Raw genomic sequence first — 23,472 nt, 5'->3', positions numbered from 1 at the left:
CTCCAAGGCAGTCCAGGCTCTTCCAGCAAGTTGAAGAGGAAGACAGTCCCTTACCACAGTCTTGAGGAAGGAAGGAACATCTTAAGTGATGTCTAGCAAGAGTCTTTCTTGCTATTGTCCTGACCCTTCCTTGGCTAACTTTCAGTGTAACAGCCCAGTATGGCTCATAGCCATTTATACAACTGTCCATATATCCTTAATAAAAAGGCATTGTACTCATTTTTTGGCTTCTACACTTCTATACAATGTCTATTATATAAGATCTTTAAAATTATAATAGCAACTAGAAAATTGTAATTAGGAATTAAGGATTTCTTCAAAACTAAGGATCTCTCTCTCTCTCTCTCTCTCTCTCTCTCTCTCTCTCTCTCTCTCTCTCTCAGCTAAAAGCAGAGATCAGCAATGAGAGTGTGGATTGATTTGAAAATATCACACGTAAAAACTTAAGTACATCCAGAAATCGCAACGAACAAATTGAAGCAGTAAATTTAATGGAAGAGTGTTGGCAACAGATGAGTGACAAAGTTCTCAAAAAAAAGTAATAAGGGAGGCAAGCTCCAACTGAGAAGAAGGAAAGCCCAGCAAGGGTCATGTGAGGTCACGGTGCACATGAAACGCTACCCAATTATGCCAGCAGATAGATGCATTGGAAACTACATTGTGCTGCCAGACTGACGGGAGTCCTTTGAGCAGCTTTCTTCATGCTGTGACTGGGAGAGGGTGTTCCACCACACTGCTCATAGGCATTCAAGTCAGTGCAGCTAATCTGGAGATCAAACTGGCAGCAGTATTAAAATGAATCTAGGAATCCCACTTACAAAAATTTATCTTCAGGGAACAATCATTAATATGTACAGACATACACACAGCCCAAGTACTCTTTCCTGGGGATGTTTTTCAGTAGTTGGGGGGTGGGGGAGATGGAAATATGGCTCAGTGGCAGAGCCTGTGCCTAACAACATTCAGGTTTCCCAACTAAGGAGCTATCTGCAATTGAACCCTGCTGGGAAAGGGAAAATCCAATGGAGTATAGCAACCATATTCCAGGACAGACTCCAGGCCCAGGAGTAGTTGACCAACATAAAAAAATTCCTTTTGAGAGTACGTGTATGGTGTGTGTCTGGCGCACACTTTTTGTTTCATTTTGTTTTGGTGTTTTTTTTGTCTTGATTTTTTTGTTTTGATTTTTTGAGTGAGGAGTATGAAATTGGGGCGGTAGAGAGATGGAAAGGATCTGAGAAGAGTTGGGGGAGGAGAAAGAATATGATAAAAATATACTATATAAAAAATTTTTAGTAACTTTTCACCACCGTCCAAGGCAATGATCACCTGACCTCTAAAGGCACTGACTGGCTTCACACATCCCCTTTATGTCAGTAGTTTAGCTGCACGACCTGGTCTGCCTGATGTTATTCTTTTTTAATTAAATTTTTCACAGTTTCCCCACTCTGGTTCCTCCTAGATCCTTCCACATCCCTACTCAGCAAACTTTATGCTCTTTTTTCATTTGTTTGTTTGTTTCTCTTTCTTTCAAACAAATAAACAAGAAACCAAAATAAAACGAAATTCAAGAAGCACAAAAAAAAAATCCTGCAAACACACACACACACACAACAAAAACAAAAAAACAAGCAAAAGCTGACAGGACAGAAAGCACCCCCAAAGCAAAATAAAACAAAATGTCCACAAAAATTCACTGAATATGTTTTGTGTTGGTCATCTGCTAGTCAATTCAAGCCTGCCCCAAATCGTGTTTGATACCCTGTGGAACTGTTGGAGAAAACTCATTTGACTTGTTTTTTCTTACATTTTGCACAGTTGCAGATAGCTTCTAGGGTAAGGGGGGGGACCTTGTGTCCATTTTCCACTCTTATTGCTGGGACCCCATCTGGCTTGAACCCACACAAGCTTTGTACATGCTGCTGTAGTTCACATGTGCACCGGTCGTGTTGTGTCCTGCAGACACCATTTCCCTGGAGTCATCCATAATCTCTGGCTCTTATAGTCTTCCCACCCCCTCTTCCTCGTGGATGTCTGAGCCTTGAGGGAATGGAGGGATGGCGATATCTCATGTAGGACTAATGCTCCAGAGCCTCTTACTCCTCTCTACACATTAGTTGTTGTTCTCTGTTAATTTTATCTACTTAAGGAAGCTTACCTGATGGTGGTTGACTGAGGTACTGATCTATGGGTTTGACATTATGTTATTAGGAGTCATTGTGTTGCTATGTTCCTTTAGCAGAATGATAGGAGCAGGGTTTCCCCCCTGCCCATGACCCATCTAGTCTCAGGTTCTTGGCCAGCTTCGCAATGTCAGGTATGGGTTCCATCTCAAAGAGTGGGCCTTAAGGCCAGTCAAAAAGTGGTTGGTTACCCCTATAATATTTGTGTCACTATTGCAGCAGTATGTGTGACAGACAAGTCATTGTTTTCCTTCTGGTCCAGTAGCATGCAGAGTCTTTTCCAGTACCATAAATGTGAAACAGTAATGGTGAAACTTCTTCTTGGTTCCAGCTCAACTCCTCTCTGTTCAATGACAAAATAAGTATTGTCTTCAGCAATGTGGGCCTAAATCAGGGTGAGGAGAGCAAACAACAGACTTGACAATACCCTGTGATGTTTAGTGATCTTCATGGGGTTTTGTGTGTCTTTAGCATTAAGTGAAGTGGCTTTGTAAAAAAGAATTGGGAAATACTTTTTTAAGTTTCTATTTTATGGAATAATTTGTGGAGTATTAGTGTTAATTCTTTGATAACTTGGTAGAATTCTGATCTGAATCCATCTTTCCCTGGGCCTGCATCTATCTATCTATTTATCTATCTATCTATCTATCTATCTATCTTTCCTTGAGAGACTTTTAATTACTGTTTATATTTCATTAGAGGTTATGAGTCTGCTTAAATTAATTTAATATTGATTTAACTTTGGTAGGTCTGTATATATCAAGAAATTCATACATTTCTTGTAGGTTTACAAGTTTGGTGGATTTTAAAAGTATTTCCTTATGATTTGTTGACTTTCCTTGGTGTCTATTGTAATGTCCTCCTTTTATCTCTAATTTTACTAATTTGTATCTTCTTTGTCCATCTTTTAGTTAAATTAGCTAAGGTTTTGTCAATCTTGTTGATTTTTCTCAAAGAACCAATTCTTTATTTTATTGATTGATTGTATTTTTTGTTTGTTTTTATTTCATTTATTTCTTCCCTGAGATAATTATTTCTTGCCATCTACTATTTTGGAATGTTATTTTTTCTTCTCATTTTAAAGATTTTAGATGTTTCCTTAATGTACTAGTATGAGATTTCTCCAATTCTATAATGTAGGCTCTTAGTGCTATAACAGTCTGTTGCTGAGACTGGGATATTCAAATCATCCAATATCACTGTGTAAGAGTCAGTAAGATTTTTATTTGTAGTATGGTTTTTGTTGTTGTTTGTTGGTTATTTTTTTTAAATGAATTTGGGTGCCCTTGTGTTTGGTGAATAAATGTTTAAAATTAAAATATATTCCTAATGGATTTTTTTTTCTTTACTGGGTTTGTAGTGTTCGTCCTTGTTTTACTGATTAGTTCTGGTTTGAGGTTTGTTTCGTCAGATATTAAAATAGTTAGACCTGCTTGCTTCATGGTCTCATTTGCTTTTTCATCCTTTTGCCCTAAGGTGATGACTTCATACATTCTCTGAGGTATATTTCTTGAATGCAGCACAAAGATAGATCTTTCCAATCCAGTCTTAAAAACATGTCTTTTTATTAGGATATTGAAACCATCAATATTGAGAGTTACCAGTGAGCAGTGTTTATTGATTTCTGTTATTTGGTTATTAAGGGGTGAGTCTCCCCTCTTTTAATTTGATGGTCTGGGATTATTTATTCTTTGTGTTTTCTTGGGTGTAGTTAATCTCTTCAGATTGGGGTTTTCCTTGTATCTTTGGTAGAGATAGATTTGTTGATAGATACTGGTTAAATTTTGCTTTATCATGTAATATTTTTCTTTCTCCATTTATTGTGAATGTTAGTTTTGCTGGGTATAGTAGTCTGGGCTGGAATATGTGGATTTTCTGAGTTTGTAGAATGTCTGACCAGGCCCTCTGGATTTCAAAATCTCCTTTGAGAAATCATGTGTTAATTCTAATGGGTCTGCTTTTAAATATGACTTGGTTTTAATATTCTTAATTAATATGACAGCTTTTAATATTCTTTCTTTTTAAAGTATATTTAGTATTTTGATTATTATGTATTATGGGATTTTTTTTATTGTCCAGTTCTTTGGTGTTCTTTATGCTTCTTGTACCTTGATAGATAGGTACCTCCTATAAGTTAGAGAAGGTTTCTTTGTTGAAAATATTTTATATACTTTTGAATTAGGTTCCTTGTCCATCCTCTATTCCTGTTATTCTTTTGTTTTGTTTTAATTTTTAATAGTTTTTCAGATTTTCTGAATGTGTTGTGCCTGAAATTTTTTTAGATTAAAATCTTATTTTTAAGTTTTGAACTATCCATTCTTTTAACTCTGTCTTCAAGACCAGAAATTCTCTCTTACATGTCTTATGATCTGTTGATGAGGCTTACCTGTGAGGTTTTTGTTTGACATCCTAATTTTCTCTTTTCAGTTCTGATTTTCTTTAGATTCTTTCATGTCTTGAGCTATTTTCAATATTTCATTGAACCGCTTTTGGGTTTTCCTTAAGCCATTTATTCATATTCTCTTTAAGGTCTTTGAACATACTCATAATTACTATTTTGAAGTCTTTGTCTTGGCTGCAGCTAACTTGCATTTCTTAGGGCCTATTGCAGTGTGGTTGCTGGCTTCAGGAGGAGGTGTGTGTGCGTGTGCATGTGCGTGTGCGTGTGCGTGTGTGTATACATGTCTAGCCATGTCTTTGTTGGGCAGGTGTTCCATTCTTTGGTTGAGATTGTCTACTCCTAGACAAGTGTGGTGGCTGTGGAGTTCTTGTTAGGAAAGTGCTTTTGCACATCAAGAGGCAGAGTTTCCACGGAATGTAGGTGGGTGAGAGGAGGGGTTCCTGTAAGCAGGCAGCTATAGAACTGAGAGATCAGAATGGGAGCCAGGAAAGATAGTGAAAATTACCTACTGGTGTCCCATCCCAGTGTGGCCAGTTGAGGTCTCTGGTTTACAGCATTTCTGTGGATCAACACTGACATAAATGGAGATGGGCTGGAAGGAAAAGGTGAGCATAACTAATTGGTGTTATTCTTGAAATTCAGCCATATTGCTGTATGTAGCTAGAAAGCATTCTTCCTGTTATATGCTATTCTCTTGTTGAATTAATATATTACAATGTATGTGCTCATACTTATTATCCGTTTTCTTTTGTTAGTTTTAAAATAACATACCATATATATTCTTGGTGGACATTTGGGTACTTTTTAGTGTAAGTCTATTATAAATAGTGTTTTTGTACAGATCTCTGTGGATATGTGTACATTCAAAGAATACATGATGTACATGTATGTTGGTTATATACTTAAGGGTGAAGTTGCTGGATCTTCAAGTTTACACGTGTTCTACTTTAGCAGATTTTTTCAGTTTTCATAAATAGTTGGTAGTAGTGTGCTCATCTGGCATCTGTGTATCAGGTTTGTTTTTTCTATTTCCTCTTTAACTGCTTCATGTTTTCTATTGTTTCTGTTTTCACTAGGGTCACATCATTGTGTTCATTTGTGTTTCTGTGATGCCTGAGGAGCTGGGGCACATTTGTTGTTGGAGGGCTGTCTTCTGAATTCAGAGTTCTGGTTCATTTTTTTTTTTTTTCTGTTGGATTGTTGGTCTTTAAAGCTTCAGAGATTTCAATGTAGCAAAACTTAATCCTTCTCTGAATGTATATGAATTGAAAGTATCTTTTTCTACCCTGCCTTTTCTTAGTGGAATAGTTGAAGAAATAACTTTGACTTTAATATTTTTCTTTTGTCTTGGGGTTAGTACTTTTTATGTCTTTGCCTACTTTGGAGTCATGAAAGCTGGGCTCTTTTTATTATTATTATTATTATTATTATTATTATTATTATTATTATTATTATTTGGTTTTTTGAGACAGGGTTTCTCTGTGTAGCCCTGGCTGTCCTGGAACTCACTCTGTAGACCAGGCTGGCCTCGAACTCAGAAATCCGCCTGCCTCTGCCTCCCAAGTGCTGGGATTAAAGGCATGCGCCACCATCGCCCAGCTTTTTATTATTATTATTATTATTTTTTGGTAGCTGGGCTCTTCTCAAGCTGCGCCTACTACCATCTCCCCTCACCTGTGCCTGGTACCATCTCCCCTCACCTCTACCTACCACCATCACCCTTCACCTGTGCCTATCACCATCACCCCTCACCATCCTCCAAGGCAAGGACAAGCCTGAGGTGTGTAGTAATACTTTAAAAAAATATAGACACCAATCAACTCAATTTATTTACGGAAATTGCTATCCTTTCTTCACTACATTATCAGTTGGGACCTCAGTACACAAGCTCACACATGCACATCAGTTCACCATACACACCATGGTCTGTGTGTGAACTGAGTCCTTTATTCTTGTCAGTTTAACTTTTCTCCCTTAACTAAAACCAGGATGTCTTACTGTAGCCTCATGATAGTCTGTGACCTCTGGCGATTCAAGCCCTTTACCTTAATTGTTCTTCAGAATTGCCTTGGTCACCCTTGACTTGTTGAAATGCCATATACATCTTCAAAGCATGTCAATTTGTAGAAAGCACATCTCCCAGGTTTCAGTTATCATTAGTTTGAATCCATTGTGGACAATAAGCACATTAGTTTTGTAATGAGAAAGTGCAAAGTAATTTCACAAATGAAGCACGACTGGGTTAAAGAAATTTAAAGAAGATTAAAAATTATTTTCCAAGAGGGAAACAAAGTATTTCAATTATGATTATATTTGAGGTGGGGTGTGTGTGTGTGTGTGTAGTCACTAGTCCCTCAAAGAAATCATGAGATAAGGTTTGTTTCTTCAAAGTGATACATGTGGAAAAATGACAGGTGAACAGCCTAGCAGGACTTTGTGTTTTCAACAGCTAAGCTGCTCTTTAATGGTCTCAAGGTACAGAGGCTGTGTGAATAGGTGACCATTTGCTGCATTTCACTCAGGGTACTCCCAGTTTACATCTGTTGACTTGGCATTGTAGCATTTTTTCTGCGCAAAGGTGTCCTTATTTGACCTGCAAATCAAAAAATAAGCCTACATAAATTTGCCTTTTTCTTTTTCTACAAATGCCACACCAATGTACTACCCAAGAAAATACTTTTCTTTGTAAACAAATTATCATAATTTAGAACTGGTCAAGTGTTTCTAAATGTTTCTTTTACCCACAAAGGCCACTTGATGACTTAGGAAGAATGGTCTTTGGTGATGCTGGGTATGGAAAATCTTCATGAACTGAGAGAAAGGGCCTAACAGGGAAAACTGCCCACAGCCAAGAGTGAGTCTGGTACTCACAGTGACCTGAGTGAAATCATTATTGCTTTTATGTTTTTATAGCTCAAGGACAACTTCGAGAGAAAAACAGGAGGGCAGGCAAGCTGTAAATCTTGGCAGTTGCTGGGAAGAGGGAGATGGAGGAGAGGAGGAAAGTCAGACCTTCAAGAACACAGGCAGAGTCAGCTCTGGAGTCTGCAAGCCGCTCTGGGGGCAGAGATGAAGGGAGACTTCCCAGAGCAAGGAAAGCAGACGAGAGAGTCCAGGAGAGCATAAGTAAGCTTTTAAGTAATGCGTGAAACTAAAATAAAGAGAAGGGAGAGAGAAAACATGATTGCTCTTGAGTGGTAGATCTGAGGTCAGACGGCACCTGATTCAGGTTCTTGTGTCCCTGGACAAAGAACTACACCATGGCATAATGGTCAGAAAGAGAAATAGAGACACTTAATTAAGAAAGCATGAAAACATTTTTTGAGACTAGGAGTGGATTAGTGAGCCAAGAGTAAAGCCTCTGTCTTAGTTAGGGTTTTACTGCTGTGAACAGACACCATGACTAAGGCAACTCTTATAAGGACAACATTTAATAGAGACTGGCTTACAGGTTCAGAGGTTCAGTCCAGTACCATCAAAGTTACCACTTTAATGGCATGGCAGTGTCCAGGCAGGCATGGTGCAAGCAGAGCTGAGAGTTCTACCCTTTATCTGAAGGTGGCTAAAAGACTGGTTCCCAGGCAGCTAGGATGAGGGTCTTAAAGCCTACACCCACAGTGACACACTTCCTCCAACAAAGCCACCCCTCCTAATAGTACCACGCCTGGGGCCAAGCATATTCAAACCATCACAGCATCTAAAGCCAAAACCATTACTTCTTTAATGGACACTGCTGCCTTCTGTGGAGCCATCTAGTGACTTTCTGTCCCCTCTGACATGCAATAGGAGGCTCCTATCAGGTGGGGTTACTCACTCCCACTTCATACAAAAACTTCTAGGCTGTGATGGTTTGTTTATGCTTGGCCCAAGGAGTGGCACTATTAGAAGTTATGACCCTGTTAGAGTAGGTGTGGCCTTGTCAAAGTAGGTGTATCATGGTGGGTGTGGGCTTTAAGATCCTCATCCCAGCTGCCTGGAAGCGAGTATTCTTCTAGCAGCCTTTAGATGAAGATATAGAGCTCCCAGCCTGCCTGGATGTTGCCAAGAGCTCCTGTGTATCCTGCCTTGATGATAATGGACTGAACTTATGCACCTGCAAGCCAGCCCCAGTTAAATGTTGTCCTTTATAACACTTGCCTTGGTCATGGTGTCTGTGCCCAGCAGGAAAACCCTAACTAAGTCATGGGCTTTCACAGGAAAATGTTCTTGGATATTCCCTGGCCTGGGCAATAACAATGACAGGGGCTGGGCTGCCATATCTGTCCTTGCTGAGGTCCTCATTAGTTGTTTCTAAGTTCCCTCTCCTGTGCTTTATCTGTGTCTCATGTTGCACAGATTTACAAGGCAGGTTACAGTACAGGAGGAGTGCAGCCATCCTTACCACAAAGAGGATTATATGTCTCTATTGCTGTTCTTGTTTGTGTCATATATATATATGTGTCATATATATATATATATATATATATATTAATATAGAAAGGGGATCTCATAGGGCCTCACCCCTAGACAAAGATCTTCAGGCAACTAAGGAATGCTGATCATAAGAGAAACCATCTTCCCCAGAGATGAGATCCATAATTGTTTATCCAATACCAAGTGGTGAGCCCTGAAATCATATGCATACAAATAACAGTACATGGACTGAGCAGGTAGCCTGTACAGATTCATGTGATTGTATAGGTAACAGTAGCAGTTAACGGGAAAAGAAGCTGCTAAATTTGAGAGGGAGTAAGGCAGGTGCATTGAGGGGGATAGACAAAGGAAAGAGAAGAGGGAAAATTATATATTTTAATTAAAAAATAAAAATTCAGAAAAGAGGAGTCTGTAGCCCAGACGTAGCATCTCTTATAGCCGGAAGGTATTCCTAATGTATGTTTCACTTGAATGTAAGCCAAGTGTTGCTTTGGCAGGTATAAATTTTAATCTACCATTAATAAAACTCTTAATATATAGAAATAGAAATCTGTATCGTATTGTGGGTGTTAATGTACCTGATTATCTCCTTAGGGTAATCATTTTAAATTTGCAAACCTGGTCTTTTGCCTTTGATTCATCCCCCAAAGAAGAGAATTCCCAAATAGTATTCTTTTTCCAGGAAAGTTCATTCTGTGATTAAATAAATAAAAATTAAATGTAGTTCTTGAAGATTATTTATTTAATATCATAAAAGCTGGCATATCACATAATTCTCTAAAGATTATAATTATGGTACAACCTAATTTCTGTCCTAAAGTCATTTAACTACTTAAATATTTGTATCTCAAAATGAGTATATATTCTGTATCCATTTACCTCAAGCTATATAGCAGTCAATCTATTTCTCTGTTTAACTGGACGTTTCACTAATTGTTTCGTATATAACATTAACAGCTTTCAAAGTCAGCATTTGTATTGCAACATTGAATGCTTGCATTAGGAAGCATTCATGTTCCCCTGCTCACATACTGCATGTATTAAGCATATAAGAAAGCTAGCTATGTTGGTGCATGCCTTTCATCTCAGCACGCAGAAAGTTGGCTCGGGAGGATTACAAGTTTGAGGCCAGCCTGGGCTACAAATGGAGAACCCGTTTCAAACAAGCACACAAAAGATATTTTCAGATCTTGCTTTATCTGAAGTATACAATTAAAGCTGAAACATAGTCTGGCATTAAGAATAAATTGCATTCTCATTGTTAGGCTGTCTGGATTTGATAGCCTTGGGCTACTTTGAAGATCAAGGTTTCCAGAAAAGACATCTGTTTATAAACACATTCAGCTTTCAGGTCTTTGGAAAGTCAAGACTAAATTCACTAGCAGCCTTTGAGTAAAGCTAAACTGCTTTTGAATTATAGCATTTGCTTGGGCTTATGGAATACCTTCTAAGTGCCAGCCATCTGATTGGTTTTCTGTCTGTAATGATTAATGAGAATACAGTTTGTTTGCTTTATACTTAGATACTCAAATGTCCTTCCCTGGTTGTCCACAATATCATAAAAAATATAGAAATGCAGATCTGAGGATGTAGCCTATAGGCTGAGCTATTGTCCAGCGTACACACAACTCTAGGTTCAATCGCCAACACTACAATAAATACATACATAAATAAATTTAAATTTTGACTTGATGCAGGAATTTCATTATTTTATCATGGCTTTGGGGACTCTTGAGATGTTATTATACAGTTTTTCAGTGTCTTCACTAGCAGACTGGTTCTGAGTCACTGTCTCCCTCTTTTGTAGGTTAGTAGCATCCATGAGTCCATTGCTGCTCCTCCCCCACACATGACGTTTGCCTCAGGTTCCACCCCAGACTTGCACAAAGCTCCACAGTGACAAGACCTGTAAGTTTTCAGTGTCTCACTGATGAGTTAGGGATGTGTTGTATTTTTAAGGTGTTGTTTTTATATTTAATTTTGCACGCGTGCTTGCATGTATGTGAGTGCAATAAAAATGGAGGCCTGAATATGGTATCAGATTCCCTGGAGCTGGAGTGTGGGTTGTGGTGAGAACCAGCCATGTGTGCTGAGAACAACTCAGGTTATCTGCAAGAACAGAATGCACTGTTACCTGCTGAGCCACCTCTTCAGTCCCAGAGATCTTCTGAAAAGAGACAGAAGGATACGAACTGAATGCTGCTGCTAGAGAGAGGTCCCCGGGTCTGAGTCCAAACCCTCCAGAGGTGTCCCCATTGTGAAACTGAAAGTCTTTTCTGCGCACCCTCAGGCCTGTCACCATGTGTCAGGAGTCAGCTTCTCGCCTCATTGCCTCATTCCAGGAACACCTGGACCATAGGCTTCGGGTCCTCTATGATTGCTCTCTACTCCCCAATGTCTGTCAGTCTTCGGGAAGACAGTGGAAATATCTTGTTTCCTAAACATAGCCACAGAAATTATGGTTGTCTTTTTTTTTCCATTTGGACAGTTTCAGGAAAAAGTGGACTTGCCATGAAATTGTGCTTATTTATCTAGAATATGTGCCATTAAACAGCTATTTTGGGCAGAGCCTCAGCATCTTCGATGTTCTCTTACTGTAGGGTATTTCTGCTTCACTCCTTTTCACTGGGTCTCCACTAGTCTCCCAAGGTGATTGCGGGAACACACTCATCTCCCAGAATGTTTAACAAAAACTTTGAGGAAACATAAATTTAAATCCACTTAGAAGAAATAAATACTTTATGAAAGAAAATATCATTTTTGGAGATATAACTGTGCCGTGGTGAGGATGCCTTGTATACAACTATGGAAGGCAGATTGTCATCCTTGGAACCATAACTCCAGAGTGTTTATTACAGAGTATTCTGAACTGGTGTTTTTACCTTCACATACTACAAAGAGCCTCTAAGGTGTTTTCTCTCAAATGAAGGATCAGCATGCCCCTAAAAGCTGAGTTAAAACTTTTTCTCAAGATGAACCTAATCTGGCAGAGACATGATGTAACAGGGTGGGAGCATTGGGGGGTGGGGTTGGGGAAAAGGAATCCTCTCAGAGGAGAAGGGGAGGGCTTCAGTGAGGGGAAGACTGATGGAGGGCACTTGAGATGTAAAATTGATTAATTAAAATATCAAATAGAAGAAAGGACTAGAAACACCTCCCAGGTCATGGTCATTCTCACCCAACTGTGACACCAACATATTTTGGGATCCAGATGAGTTTAGGGTTTCCTGTTATAGCCCACCTCACCAGCAAGGGACAAGGGATGGAGAAAACGTGTAGGGACACCAAACCCTAAGCAGTAATTTGAATCCAGTGTCATAAAGCGACAGTGAGGAGGAGTGGGCTGGAGGACTCAGGAGACCGCTGTGCATGGAACTCTCTGGAGTCAAGCTCTGCAATGAAGCAGCAGAGTGACAAGTTTATTAGGGCTCCCTTCTGCTTATTTTGTACCAGTGCCCCTGAGGCTTTGAACCTAGAACCTTCCACATGCTAGGGAATTCTATGAACTGCACCCTCAGCTCTGAATCCTTTTTTTTTTTTTCTCACAAGTTTTTTTTTTTCATCACCACGGATCAAGAACAGCTAATTATTGTTAGTCAGTGTTGGATGAATGTGAAATTGGATTAAATCAAGTATAGCCTTCAATATCTAGCTCCTATTATGAATCAGATACTGAACCATACAACAAAACGAACACATTCTATCAACCTCTTAATTTTTTTCCCCCCGAAATGGACAGCCTGGAGGTCAGCTTCGTATTAAGTACCTGCACCCTCGGGAAGTGAACACACTCTGTGTCAGAGCCCAGCACTTTCGTCACCTGTGTATTTTCATATCCACAAAGTTTGCCCAAACCTTCCCCGTGGCATTTACTGTTTTATTTCCTGTTAGACTCACCACAGGAAAGGATGAGACTACGTGGTCAGTGATACAGTGTGACCTTGCAAGAGTTGGGCCGCCCACAACAGAAATAGTTCAAGCTATTGAACTTGATTCTTATGTTTGCAATGAGTGCCACACACACACACACACCTTACATGTGCATGCACAACATTACATTAACTTATTCAGCCAGAATGAAGTGCCTTTTTGTACAAACTTAAATCATGGATGCTGAGGGTACCAAGACAACTATGACTTTAAAAAAAAAATCTTCTGGGGTTTTTGAAATCTAGTAAGGGAGAAAAAATTAGCCCCCAAAGATTTTAGCCCACTCTTGTCCTTCCTCTTTCATCTTGTTTCTTGTCTGTGAGACCGATATGCCCTGCTCACCCTATTCACTGTTGTTTCCTAGTGTCAAGCTTCCTGCCTGGCCAATAAAAGAAGCATTTACTGAGTGAGGAAATAAACAAAATTGCCCAACTATAATAAGCCTAGATTGAGATTTAAAGTGATCACATGAGGGTGGTGTGCCATCCTGGATTTTTGAACCAAGAATTGTGAATATAGAATCTTGAAGTGCAAAGGTAGAACAGAGACCCTGGCAAGGGGGGAACATCAGGAGGACTCTAGGTGACAACTCACTAGGGTGTGTCAATGAGGGGAATATACACAGCAGCTCCTCCAAAGGTCACTGTCATATTGTCCATAGGCCATGGTCATACTAGTTCACAGAATTCAACATTTACCTCTGAAGCAGCCTCCAGCCCTTTTCAAGTTATCGTAAAAACCACTGGATGGCTGTGTATATGGGCCCAGTCCTAGAGATAAGTTTCTCCTTAGAAAAGTTTATCCAGTCAGCCACCTCTTAATCATTTAAAATCACTCATTTTGATCCATACTGATCATCTAGTTTGGGCCCTCAGTTCACTTTTCCAAAGGCAGCTTGCAGAGCCACCTTTTCATACATTAGCTTGTATCGGAATATGCTATTCTTTCATGAGTGCTAAAGTGTGAGCCATCTCGCAAAATAACACAAAAAGAGCACAGACTATTTTACTTGCTTCTCCTGGTCCTGCCCCCAGAGACACCTTCTGGTCTACTTAAAGTAGCATGCTGCTTACTGCTTTCAAAAATTCACCATCCCTGAGGGGCTTTCTGTCCCATGCATACAAAACATGTCATCTGGGCTAGTCTGATTAAAAAAAATAAATTTAAAATAACAAATGAGAATTTTATTTTGCCTTCCTCTTAAACTCACTGTTAACCTTCCCTTAGTCAGAAAGTTGACATTATAGACACTATCACTGCACACAGGGTGTAAGCCTAGCATGATGTCATCTTAGACCCAATGTGGATGTCAAGACTCTGATATTCGCCACCTCTAGGTCCTTTTCCCAAGACCTCTGTAACTAAATATACTTTGGTTGCAAGTGGCTGTTAGTGAGAACGAGCTTTGTTTTCTCCTGAGAAGCCAAGGAAGTGTGATGAATGAAATCAGGTCTTGGACTGATAACTAGGAGTTGGTGAACATCACTTAGGGCATTGCAGCCTTGCCAAAGAGGCCCGTGGATGTGGTTCTGAAGGGTTGAAGGATCACTTAGGAGAATAGCTCTAGGAGAGGGTATACACTTTACAGGCTCCTGGCTTTCTACTTAGGGTATACACATACAGACCAATGTAAAGTATAGCTTGTTTCTAGGACAAATTACAGTAGCTAGGAAAGCAGAGACTGCTGGCTTACCTTTTATAATACACAAAACAAGGCCATTGTTTCAATTCAGATTTAAAGTGGGGAATAACATGACAGATATCTTGCTTCTATGTTCATTTACAATATGGGCAAGGTCAGAGACCTTTCAGGTGAAAGGGCCAGCAGAGCAGCCCGTAGGTGACTCAAGGGGTTTTAGTTGCTCTCAGGATCCAGCGATGCAGTAAAGGCTGGTGATGATCTAGTTTTTCAAGGTTCAGAGGTCCCAGGTTTTCTTGCTTTACTGTGATTCGTGGTCTCACCAGGGTGCAACATTGATTAGCTCATTTAAAAACTGTTTATCAATTCATCTCATTCACCAATTCTTACATTTGAATATTCGGAGAGAAGGCATAGTGGTGTTTGAGCACAACTTTCATATGGCACTGACGTTCAGAAGTGTGTAGAGGTTTTGGGTTTGAAGTCAAAACCAAAAACATTTATATGTGTGCAATTCAAATTTCATTTTAATAATAATTCTTTCAAACTTAGCTATGGGAATTGCTTACTTGTTATTTATGTATAGTTTGTGTGGATTTTCCCTCCAGTTTTTTAGTTATGGGGGAGGCATGCTATATTTCATGTGTGGAAGTGGGAATCAGTTCTATCCTTCCAACATGTAGGTCTTGGGAATTGAACTCATGTTGTCAGGCTTGGCACCAAGGGTCTTTACTTGCTGAGCCACCTCACCAGCCTATTTGCGTAAATTCAAAGGAAGAAAGCTGCTTAAGCTGAAAGGAATAGGCAAAGTTTTATAGAGTCCCTTAAAATGGTAGCACCAGGTAAGATACTATAGAGGCTGAGTATATTTTATGTATCAGGTAAGCAAGATGTGACCTGTCCTTGCAGCTAGGTGTATGTGTACAAATAAGAGATATATTTGGCATATTGCATGCAGAATCAACATCTGTCTTTATAGTAACACCCTATCTGAATTTTTGTTATTTAGCTTATGAACAACTACATGTGAACTTGTGTTCCATTTCTCTTTCCTTTCCAGAAAGCCCCAAACCAACTTGGATAAAACAATCACTCAAAGACAATAAAATATTGCAATCCCTGAGTTTATCCCACACGTAACAATCCATCACTAGTCATGATGAGTCCTGATTATCCTTTTTATATGACTTTTTTCATCCTCCTTGGCCAGGCACCATCCTCTTCAGCCTTTCCTAAGCATGCCACATCTCACTTGCTATCTGCCCAGTTCTTCACCCTTGTTTTCATTTTCATTTTGTCTTTATTGAGATGAGTTTTGGTGTACAACCCATCCTGGCTTTAGACTGGAAAATTTCCTTCTCCATCTCTTAAGTGTGGGACTGCAGGTGCCTGTCACTGTGCCTGCATACCCCTGTCTTCTCCAACAGTGGCTTTCTCCTCACCCAACCCAAGACACAGAACAGCAACACAATCACATAGGTAACATGAAAATGCCAGCAACTTGGGATGGACTGGAATGGGCTTTTACCTGTTTGAAGTAGAACTGAACAATAAATGAAAAAAAGGCAAGGTCCTGACCATTAGCTGAGGGTCTCAAGGTACTGAAAGGTTTCTCTAAAAATCCCATAGGAGGATCATTATTCTTCACAAGCCTGTTATCTATCTAACAAATGAAAGAAAATATTAGAGTTTTAAAACAAAGTTATGCCAGATTCTGTTTTACTCCTTTAACATATACATCGATTTACTCTAACACTGTATTTCTAATTTTTTTTTTTTGCATTCCAGATGCTCTACATTTCAAGCTTATCAAAGATTAAATTGATATTTATGGGCTAACCTGGAAATTTACAAACAATTTGTTTCACTACATCTGCAAGAAAATATGTGCAAATTCCAGTCGGCTGATTTGTAAAGGGGCTTTTAGAACACAATTCAGTGTAAGTTTTGGCCATACTATGTTTTTAATCTTTCTTAACCTTAATTATGGCATGGTTCTGCTTGTGTGTGTGCAGTTGTGTGTATATGTGTGTATAGTATGTGTATATATGGGGGGTGTGTGTGTGTATGTGTGGGGTCTGTGTGTACTTTCTGTTTATTTTTGTCTTCACATGTTCTTTGGAACAATTTTGTGTTCAAAGCACTCCTTCCTGGTTTGAGCAGATGTTTACAGGCCTACTGTGCAAAAGGTACAGTTCTAGGGCTAAGCCATACCCAGAGGTGTCTGTCCCCACAGAGATCATACTTAGTGGAGGAAATAGACAAGACACATGGCTTGAGAGACGTGGAATATATAGTATGGTGGACTCTGTGAAGGAAGTCATACAGGTCTGTGCTACACATGACTGGGTTCCCTGGAAAAGAACACTGCTACCTAAGATCTCTTGGATGGGCAGGAGTTAACAGGACAGAGGGAGGGAGAGGTGATAAGAAAAGGGAAGGTGTAAAAATCTCAGATATGTTGAAGATTATATCTGCTCAAACCAACCATTAAAAATGAGTTATACCTGCACTGGAAGATATGAGAACACATATAAATTTATAGGCCCTTGTATTTTTTCTTTCAGTTATTAAGTGCCCCGACAACCATTGTAAAGATGGAATTATGAATATGGCAACCTTCCTACAGGGCTTTGAAGAAAAGGGGTTAAAGAACGACAGGCCTGGGGACCAGTTCAGTAAAGAGAAAAAGAAGATTCTCTTCTCCTTTTGTGATGTGTGCAACATCCAGCTAAACTCTGCTGCTCAGGCCCAGGTCCATTATGACGGCAAATCACATCGAAAGCGTGTCAAGCAGCTGAGCGATGGGCAGCCTCCACCCCCAGCCCAGGGCTCAATGCCACTTCTGGCCAGCCCTTGCCCTGGCCCTGGCCCTGGCCCAAACACCAGCACAGGTAGGAGGCAGGCCTTGTGACCACTGCCTTTTTGGACAAAATGGTTCTGTTAGAGAAAATGAAGGGTTTAGAGCAACGTATTTGTCATCTTAAAACTGCTGCTACAATGTAGGCTGCTTCTCTAGAGTAAAATCTAAAAAAAAACCATTTGTTTACTCTCAGAGAATTTACATACACAACACACACAGGACCATGGATTTACTTTTCGCCCATATTGTCTGAGCTTTTGAAATTGTGTTTAAAAATTGATCAGTGGTAACCATTATTTCTTTCCCTCTTTAAAATTAGGTTTTCCTTATGTACTTTCTATTGGGTGATGTCTTTCTCGATGGTATATAAGGAGCTACAGCTGCATTTATAACATCCCACGATCCCATAAGCAAACATTGATCTAACACAGTAGCTTGTCTTGCTCCTTTAGCGTGCCACCAGCAAACAGTACGGTGGTGGAGCCGACAGCTGAACAGGCCCATTTAAACCACCAGGCGTCTCAGTTCCCATGTCCACTCTCCTCTCACACCCTTCACCATGAGCAGGCGGAAGCAGAAGCCTGAGAGTTTGTAGCCCTCTGTGTGCCCTCCTGTTTGGACTGCCTTTCCAGTCGCTTACCTCATCCTTGGGCAGCCATCTCCTCCTCCATGGTGCTGCTCAGTGACAGCTTCATTTGGCAGAACTAACAAGAATTGAGAATTGTTGTCTCTAGAGAAGGTTTCCACTCAAGGTGGGGGTTCTTTGGCCAGAAACGATTCCCCCTCAATAAAGTAGAGGAGCTCTCAGATCTATCTGGCAAGTGCTTGTTCACATCTCACGGCTTCAGCATCAAAGGAGACGATGTAGGGATGTCAGTTTTGGGGTGCTGTCAGTATTTGTATACTATACCCCGATCCACATTGACTCCAGTTGGGAATGTTTGTGTGCTGCAGATAAATAATGTTTGTATTTAAAGCTAAGCACAACCACTTTTTTTGCCTAGTAAAATAACTTTAACTTCATTAAACTAATTCTCCTAATCAGTGCTTATCACACCATGATATAAGATACATGCTTATAATAGTGAAAAGTTACTTTCCACTTCTGTAATAATTCTACAATAAATTTCCATTTATTATAATGCTAATTATAATTGTTCATAGATGCATGTGTATGCTTGTGTTTATTTCCCTGTTAAGAATATGTTAGTGTTAGGCTGAACATTGATATCTCAGTTAGAAAGCAAATAGGCTGAGTAATGGTTTGAGAATTACCTGTCAGTCAGATGGCTGTAGTTACCTTAGTAATTTAAAATGATACAACTTCATAGCCTGACAGTGGAAAGTTTCCATCACAGGATGTGGGAATCAGTTGGTGGCACAGGCAGTTTTTACCATTTTGAGCCTCTACTCAGTGAGGACCAAGCCTGGCATCCCCTACTTGTTTTCCTCAGTCTGGATCTATCACACTGCTGTTTTCTGCTGGATGGCAGCTCTCTCAACCCGTAGCTTCTCGATGTCTTTTGTTCAGAAGGACTCTTTGATGAGGAAGATGGAGTTCTACTTATAAAGCATCGATCTCATTGTGGGGAGCCAACAGAAGGTGGCTATCATCCTTGCAGCCATCTTGAGCCATATACCCTGACAAGAGACTTGTTTACAATAGCCTACAACAGCTGAGCACACTCTGATAACATCTTGCTTTAGATACCCAGGATCTTCCCTTGGGCGTGTGAGACTTAAAGGTGTGATTTACAGCCGAGGCTTAAGAGCGTGACTTAGAGATCAGATTTAGAGACAAGGCCTAAGGGCATGACTTAAAGGCGTGACTTAGAGGCATGGCTTAGAAGTGAGACATATAAAAGGCAAGAAGCAGACAGAAGAGTTCAGTACAACTTGCAACCAGGAATTAGGTTAGAGAGTACAACTTGGAGTACAATTTGGAGTAGGAATTAGGCATTGAGGAAGAAGACACTTGGACTAGAGAACTTGGAGAAAGAACTTGGATTTAGACATTAGGCACTAGAACTTGGAACTGGAAACTTGGAACTTGGAGGCACTAGGAACTAGGAACTAGGGACTAGGAACTCAAGACTAGGGACTTGGAGAGAAGAAGAGAGGCTGAAGAATAAATGGGATTGAATCACACTCTGTCTGGTCTCCATTCTTCAAGTCTGTCCTCACTCTCTCTCTTGCTGAACCCTGACAAACAGACTGGAGCAGCTTGGGGCAGTGCAGGCTCTAATGGTTTAGCCCCCAAGGCTTTGACAGTGCCGGTTCCAACACTGACAGAGTGGTCCCCGACATTTTGGCCTCCAAACGTGGGGCAGCTCGGGCTGCGACACTAAAGAAGATTTAGCTCCATGGTCCCCAGAGCTTAGAGTAGAGCTAGGCACAGCTGCCACTGCACTCTGCCTCAGTTTATTGGCAACCCTGGAGACGGGGAACATGGTTCAGATGAAGGAGTGGTCACTACTTCCCTTAGCTTTGTTGAAGGGGCAGTGGTCTTCTTAGTTGGAGCCTGTTGCCTCAGCTGTTTCTATAAGGCACAGCTGGGCTCCCCCAAGTAGTCCCTTGGTCATTGAGGGCCCTGTGTGAGGTAGCTGGGTCTTCCAGCTTGCCCTCAGCTGGCACCACTTCTCAACTGGGTGTGCCTCTGGTTTACCTGACTGTTGTAGTAATGATAAAATGGTGCCTTCCATTTTCATAAGTTCCAATTTGGGGAGCTTGAGGACATATCCAGAGTTCATCTTAAAAATATGGAACCAACAGATCCAGACATGTAAAGAACAGGGTTTTTTGTTTTGTGTGTGTGTGTGTGTGTGTGTGTCTTCTCTTTCTTGTCCAGGTAGCATAGGATAGCTCGCAAATAGCTAATTAGCAGAGGAGAAAATAGCTAACCATAACTTAAGCCTGAAGCTGAGCCTCCCTCAAGAGCACTGAGAAACAGCCAGCCAACCGGACACCTTTATTCCTGATATCTAGCCTCAGCAAGCATGAAGCAGTTAATTGAGGTCATTTAAGCCACTCACTGTGGTATACTGCCCTAGTGGCTCTAGCTACTGATATGTCAGTAGGGTTTGTAACCACCTCATGTTCTAAGGAAAAAGAGGGGGGTCATAATGCTGTCCTACCTGATAACTATTTAGGAAGTGGCTGCTTCTTTTTCATGTCAGTCTTAGAGTATTGGGGTTTGTGGGATGGGTTGAAGCCCATAGGCAATTCTGCTGAACATTTAAAGGGGGATTGACATCAATTTCACACAATCTCTTTCAGAAAATACAGGAGGAAGAAACACTTAGTTACTTAATTTATATGGCCAGTGTCACACTAATACCAGAAGCAAAAACAAACAATATAAATCAGAGTTACCAGATAATATCACTTATGTGCCTAGAATCAAACTTTCTCAAAATAAAAACAATTTTAAATCAGAAGCATACAAAAAATATGACCAAAGAGTTTTGGGGTATATAAATAAAGCTAGCTCAGTATATTAAAAACCAGTCAAGTTATTTAGCATGTCAGCAAACTTAAGAAGGCAACTCATGTGATTATAGTAATTGATGCATTGTTTTTCTTGGAAGTATTTGATAAATTCTAATACTCATTAAAGTGAATAAGGGATAATTACCTAAATTTAATAAAGATAATCCACAGAATGCATGCAGCTTGACACTAAAGGGGCAGCCAGTTAGCCCCTAGGATCTAGAACAAAATAAGTATTTCACTTTAATGCTTCTAATTCATCACAAAGTCCTGGGAGTACTAGAGTCTGAAATCAAACAGGAACATAACCAGGGAGCACATAGATTAGAAAGGAGGAAATAAAAGCCTCAGTCTCTCTTTATAGATAACATGGTAAAATTCCAAAGATTCTATAACAGAGCTGCTAGAAATAATATATGCAAGGTTATATAAGAATCAGCACAGAAAAATCACATAGATATATACCAAATATGAAAATATAGGCACTAAATTATAAAAAGTAACAGGACCATGAATACTCAGTAAAAATGAAATAGTTATATCTTTTTAAAGGCATCTATATGCTTAAAATTATAAAATATTGAAGAAAGAACTCAAAGGTGTAAACAGATGGAGCTACATACTATGTTCATGGATTAGAACACTCAACATATTTAAGATGTCAAGTGTCCCTAAATTGATCTTGTATGTTTATAAAATTTCCTACTAAAATTTCACAAGTGTTTTGAACCAAATATAGACAAGAGCATTCTAAAATTCATGTGCAAAAAACACAAATCCTAGAATAGCTGAAACAATGTAGATAAAGGTAAACTGGGAAGAATCTATCCAGGATTAAGCAATCAAGATAGTGTGGTTGTAATGGATAAATAAACACATAGATCAATGAGAAATACTGAGTCCAGAACTAGCCCACCCTTATATACTGAATTGATTTTATTTACTTAGAGACTGGGGAGAGAGGGCTTATGTATATGTGTGTATGTGCACTCGCCACTGTAGGCAATTGTGGAGCTGACCAGAGGTCAACACTGAGTGCTCTCTAGTGATGCCACCTTATTAGCATGCTGGGATTGGGGATCAAAGCTTCTCAGTGATCATGAGAAGCTTACTTACTTCAATCTTACTTACAGCAATCTTACTGTTTCAGATAGAAAGATCTGAACTTACTAAGCAGCTGGGGAGTGAATGGGTGATCATATAACCTCTCACTGGAAAGTATTTCTGGGCTCCAGCTGTGAGCTACTAATTCAGTAATTCTCAGCTGAAGCCAGAACTCTTGTTACTGTAAGAGCTTCCCAGATGATGCCCAAGCTGCCGCTATGCTGCAGAACCTGGAAGAAACCTGTCAAGGATGATCTGTACCCAGAACATGAGTTTTTAACATTAGATAAATGTGTGAAATGGCAACTGGGCTGTGACCTGGAAGAAGCGAGGCTGGTGCTTAGAACAAAGCAGAGTCTGTGGACTGCTTCCTCACTGTAGTGTTCCTACCTCCCAGCATGGTGGGCAGGGCAGATATCTCAAAGTTTGCACTTAATGATTAGTGCCCAGATGGGGGGTCTGCCATGGAAGCTAAGCCACAAAACAGGTATGATGTTTGGTGTGTAGCTTTTGTCAGCAGCATGGGGCAGCTCCAGTTGCTTAGGGCCCCCCTTTTACACAGATACACACACATTCACACACACACACACACACACACACACACACACACAGAGAGGGAGGGAGGGAGGGAGAGAGAGAGAGAGAGAGAGAGAGAGAGAGAGAGAGCAGTGAGTAATTCCTCTCACTCTGATGCCCTTGTCCTTTGAGTCAGCAGCAGGATACTTGTCAGGCAGAGTGACAAACACTCATTTTACTCGGTGTTCACTCTGTCCTTAAGGAATGTTTGTAACTGCCATGGAGAATCATATTGCCTGAGGCGTTTAGTGGGAACTGACTTTGTTCTGGGTCTTTTGAGATCTACATTTCCTCAGAATGGGAAAGAGTTTGCCACCAGGGAGTTGCTTCTGATCTTGCCCTAGGCAGGGCTTTGCCTCAGATGATGTTTAAAGATAAGAAAGGTCGGGCCAGGAGCCTGTTTGGTGGCAAGAAACAAATACCCAGATGGGATCAGAGGTGTGCTAGAACTGGAGGCTATCATGGAAAGACTGAAGTAATGACACCTACCCTTGACTTAGAGACTGTGAGGTAGGTGTTAGGTTTGTTCTTCCTGTGTTCAACACCAACTAAAAGCAGCTCAGGGAGGAAGGTGTTTTCTCAGCTTCCAGGTTATAGTCCATTATTAAGGGATGCCAAATGTAAAATTCAAGGCAAGTACCTGAAGACAGGAACTGAAGCAGAGACTGGAGAAAAACCCTGATTGCTGGCTTGCTTCCCCGGCTTGCTCAGCAGCTACCCTACCCTTCTTATACATCCCAGGCCTATTGCCTAAGGATAGCACTTGCTGCATCAAGCTAGACCATCCTGTGTCAATTGGCAATTAAGAACATGCCTTATGGACATGGCCATTGGCCAACCTGATCTAGGCAGTTCCTCACCTGAGGTTCCCTCT

General features: G+C 40.3%; 2 protein-coding genes across 2 annotated transcripts in view; both read left to right on the top strand.

Annotated features, from left to right (window-relative positions):
• The window catches only part of LOC143441226 (uncharacterized), a 90,554-nt gene extending 74,057 nt beyond the window's left edge, over positions 1-16,497 (top strand). Inside the window, exons 3-4 of the mRNA XM_076928310.1 lie at positions 10,805-10,905; positions 16,355-16,497. Of these exons, the coding sequence (XP_076784425.1) occupies positions 10,805-10,897 (93 nt within the window). The 3' untranslated portion in view covers positions 10,898-10,905; positions 16,355-16,497. The remainder of the gene's footprint in view (positions 1-10,804; positions 10,906-16,354) is intronic.
• Positions 16,498-17,139: 642 nt separating this feature from the next.
• The window catches only part of Znf385b (zinc finger protein 385B), a 284,662-nt gene continuing 278,329 nt past the window's right edge, over positions 17,140-23,472 (top strand). Inside the window, exons 1-2 of the mRNA XM_034495527.2 lie at positions 17,140-17,460; positions 22,973-22,981. Coding sequence (XP_034351418.1) covers positions 17,172-17,460; positions 22,973-22,981 — 298 coding nt within the window. The 5' untranslated portion in view covers positions 17,140-17,171. The remainder of the gene's footprint in view (positions 17,461-22,972; positions 22,982-23,472) is intronic.

This window comes from Arvicanthis niloticus, chromosome 2 (genome assembly GCF_011762505.2).
Source record: "Arvicanthis niloticus isolate mArvNil1 chromosome 2, mArvNil1.pat.X, whole genome shotgun sequence".
Taxonomy (NCBI): domain Eukaryota; kingdom Metazoa; phylum Chordata; class Mammalia; order Rodentia; family Muridae; genus Arvicanthis; species Arvicanthis niloticus.
This window is presented reverse-complemented; position numbering and strand designations above follow the sequence as displayed.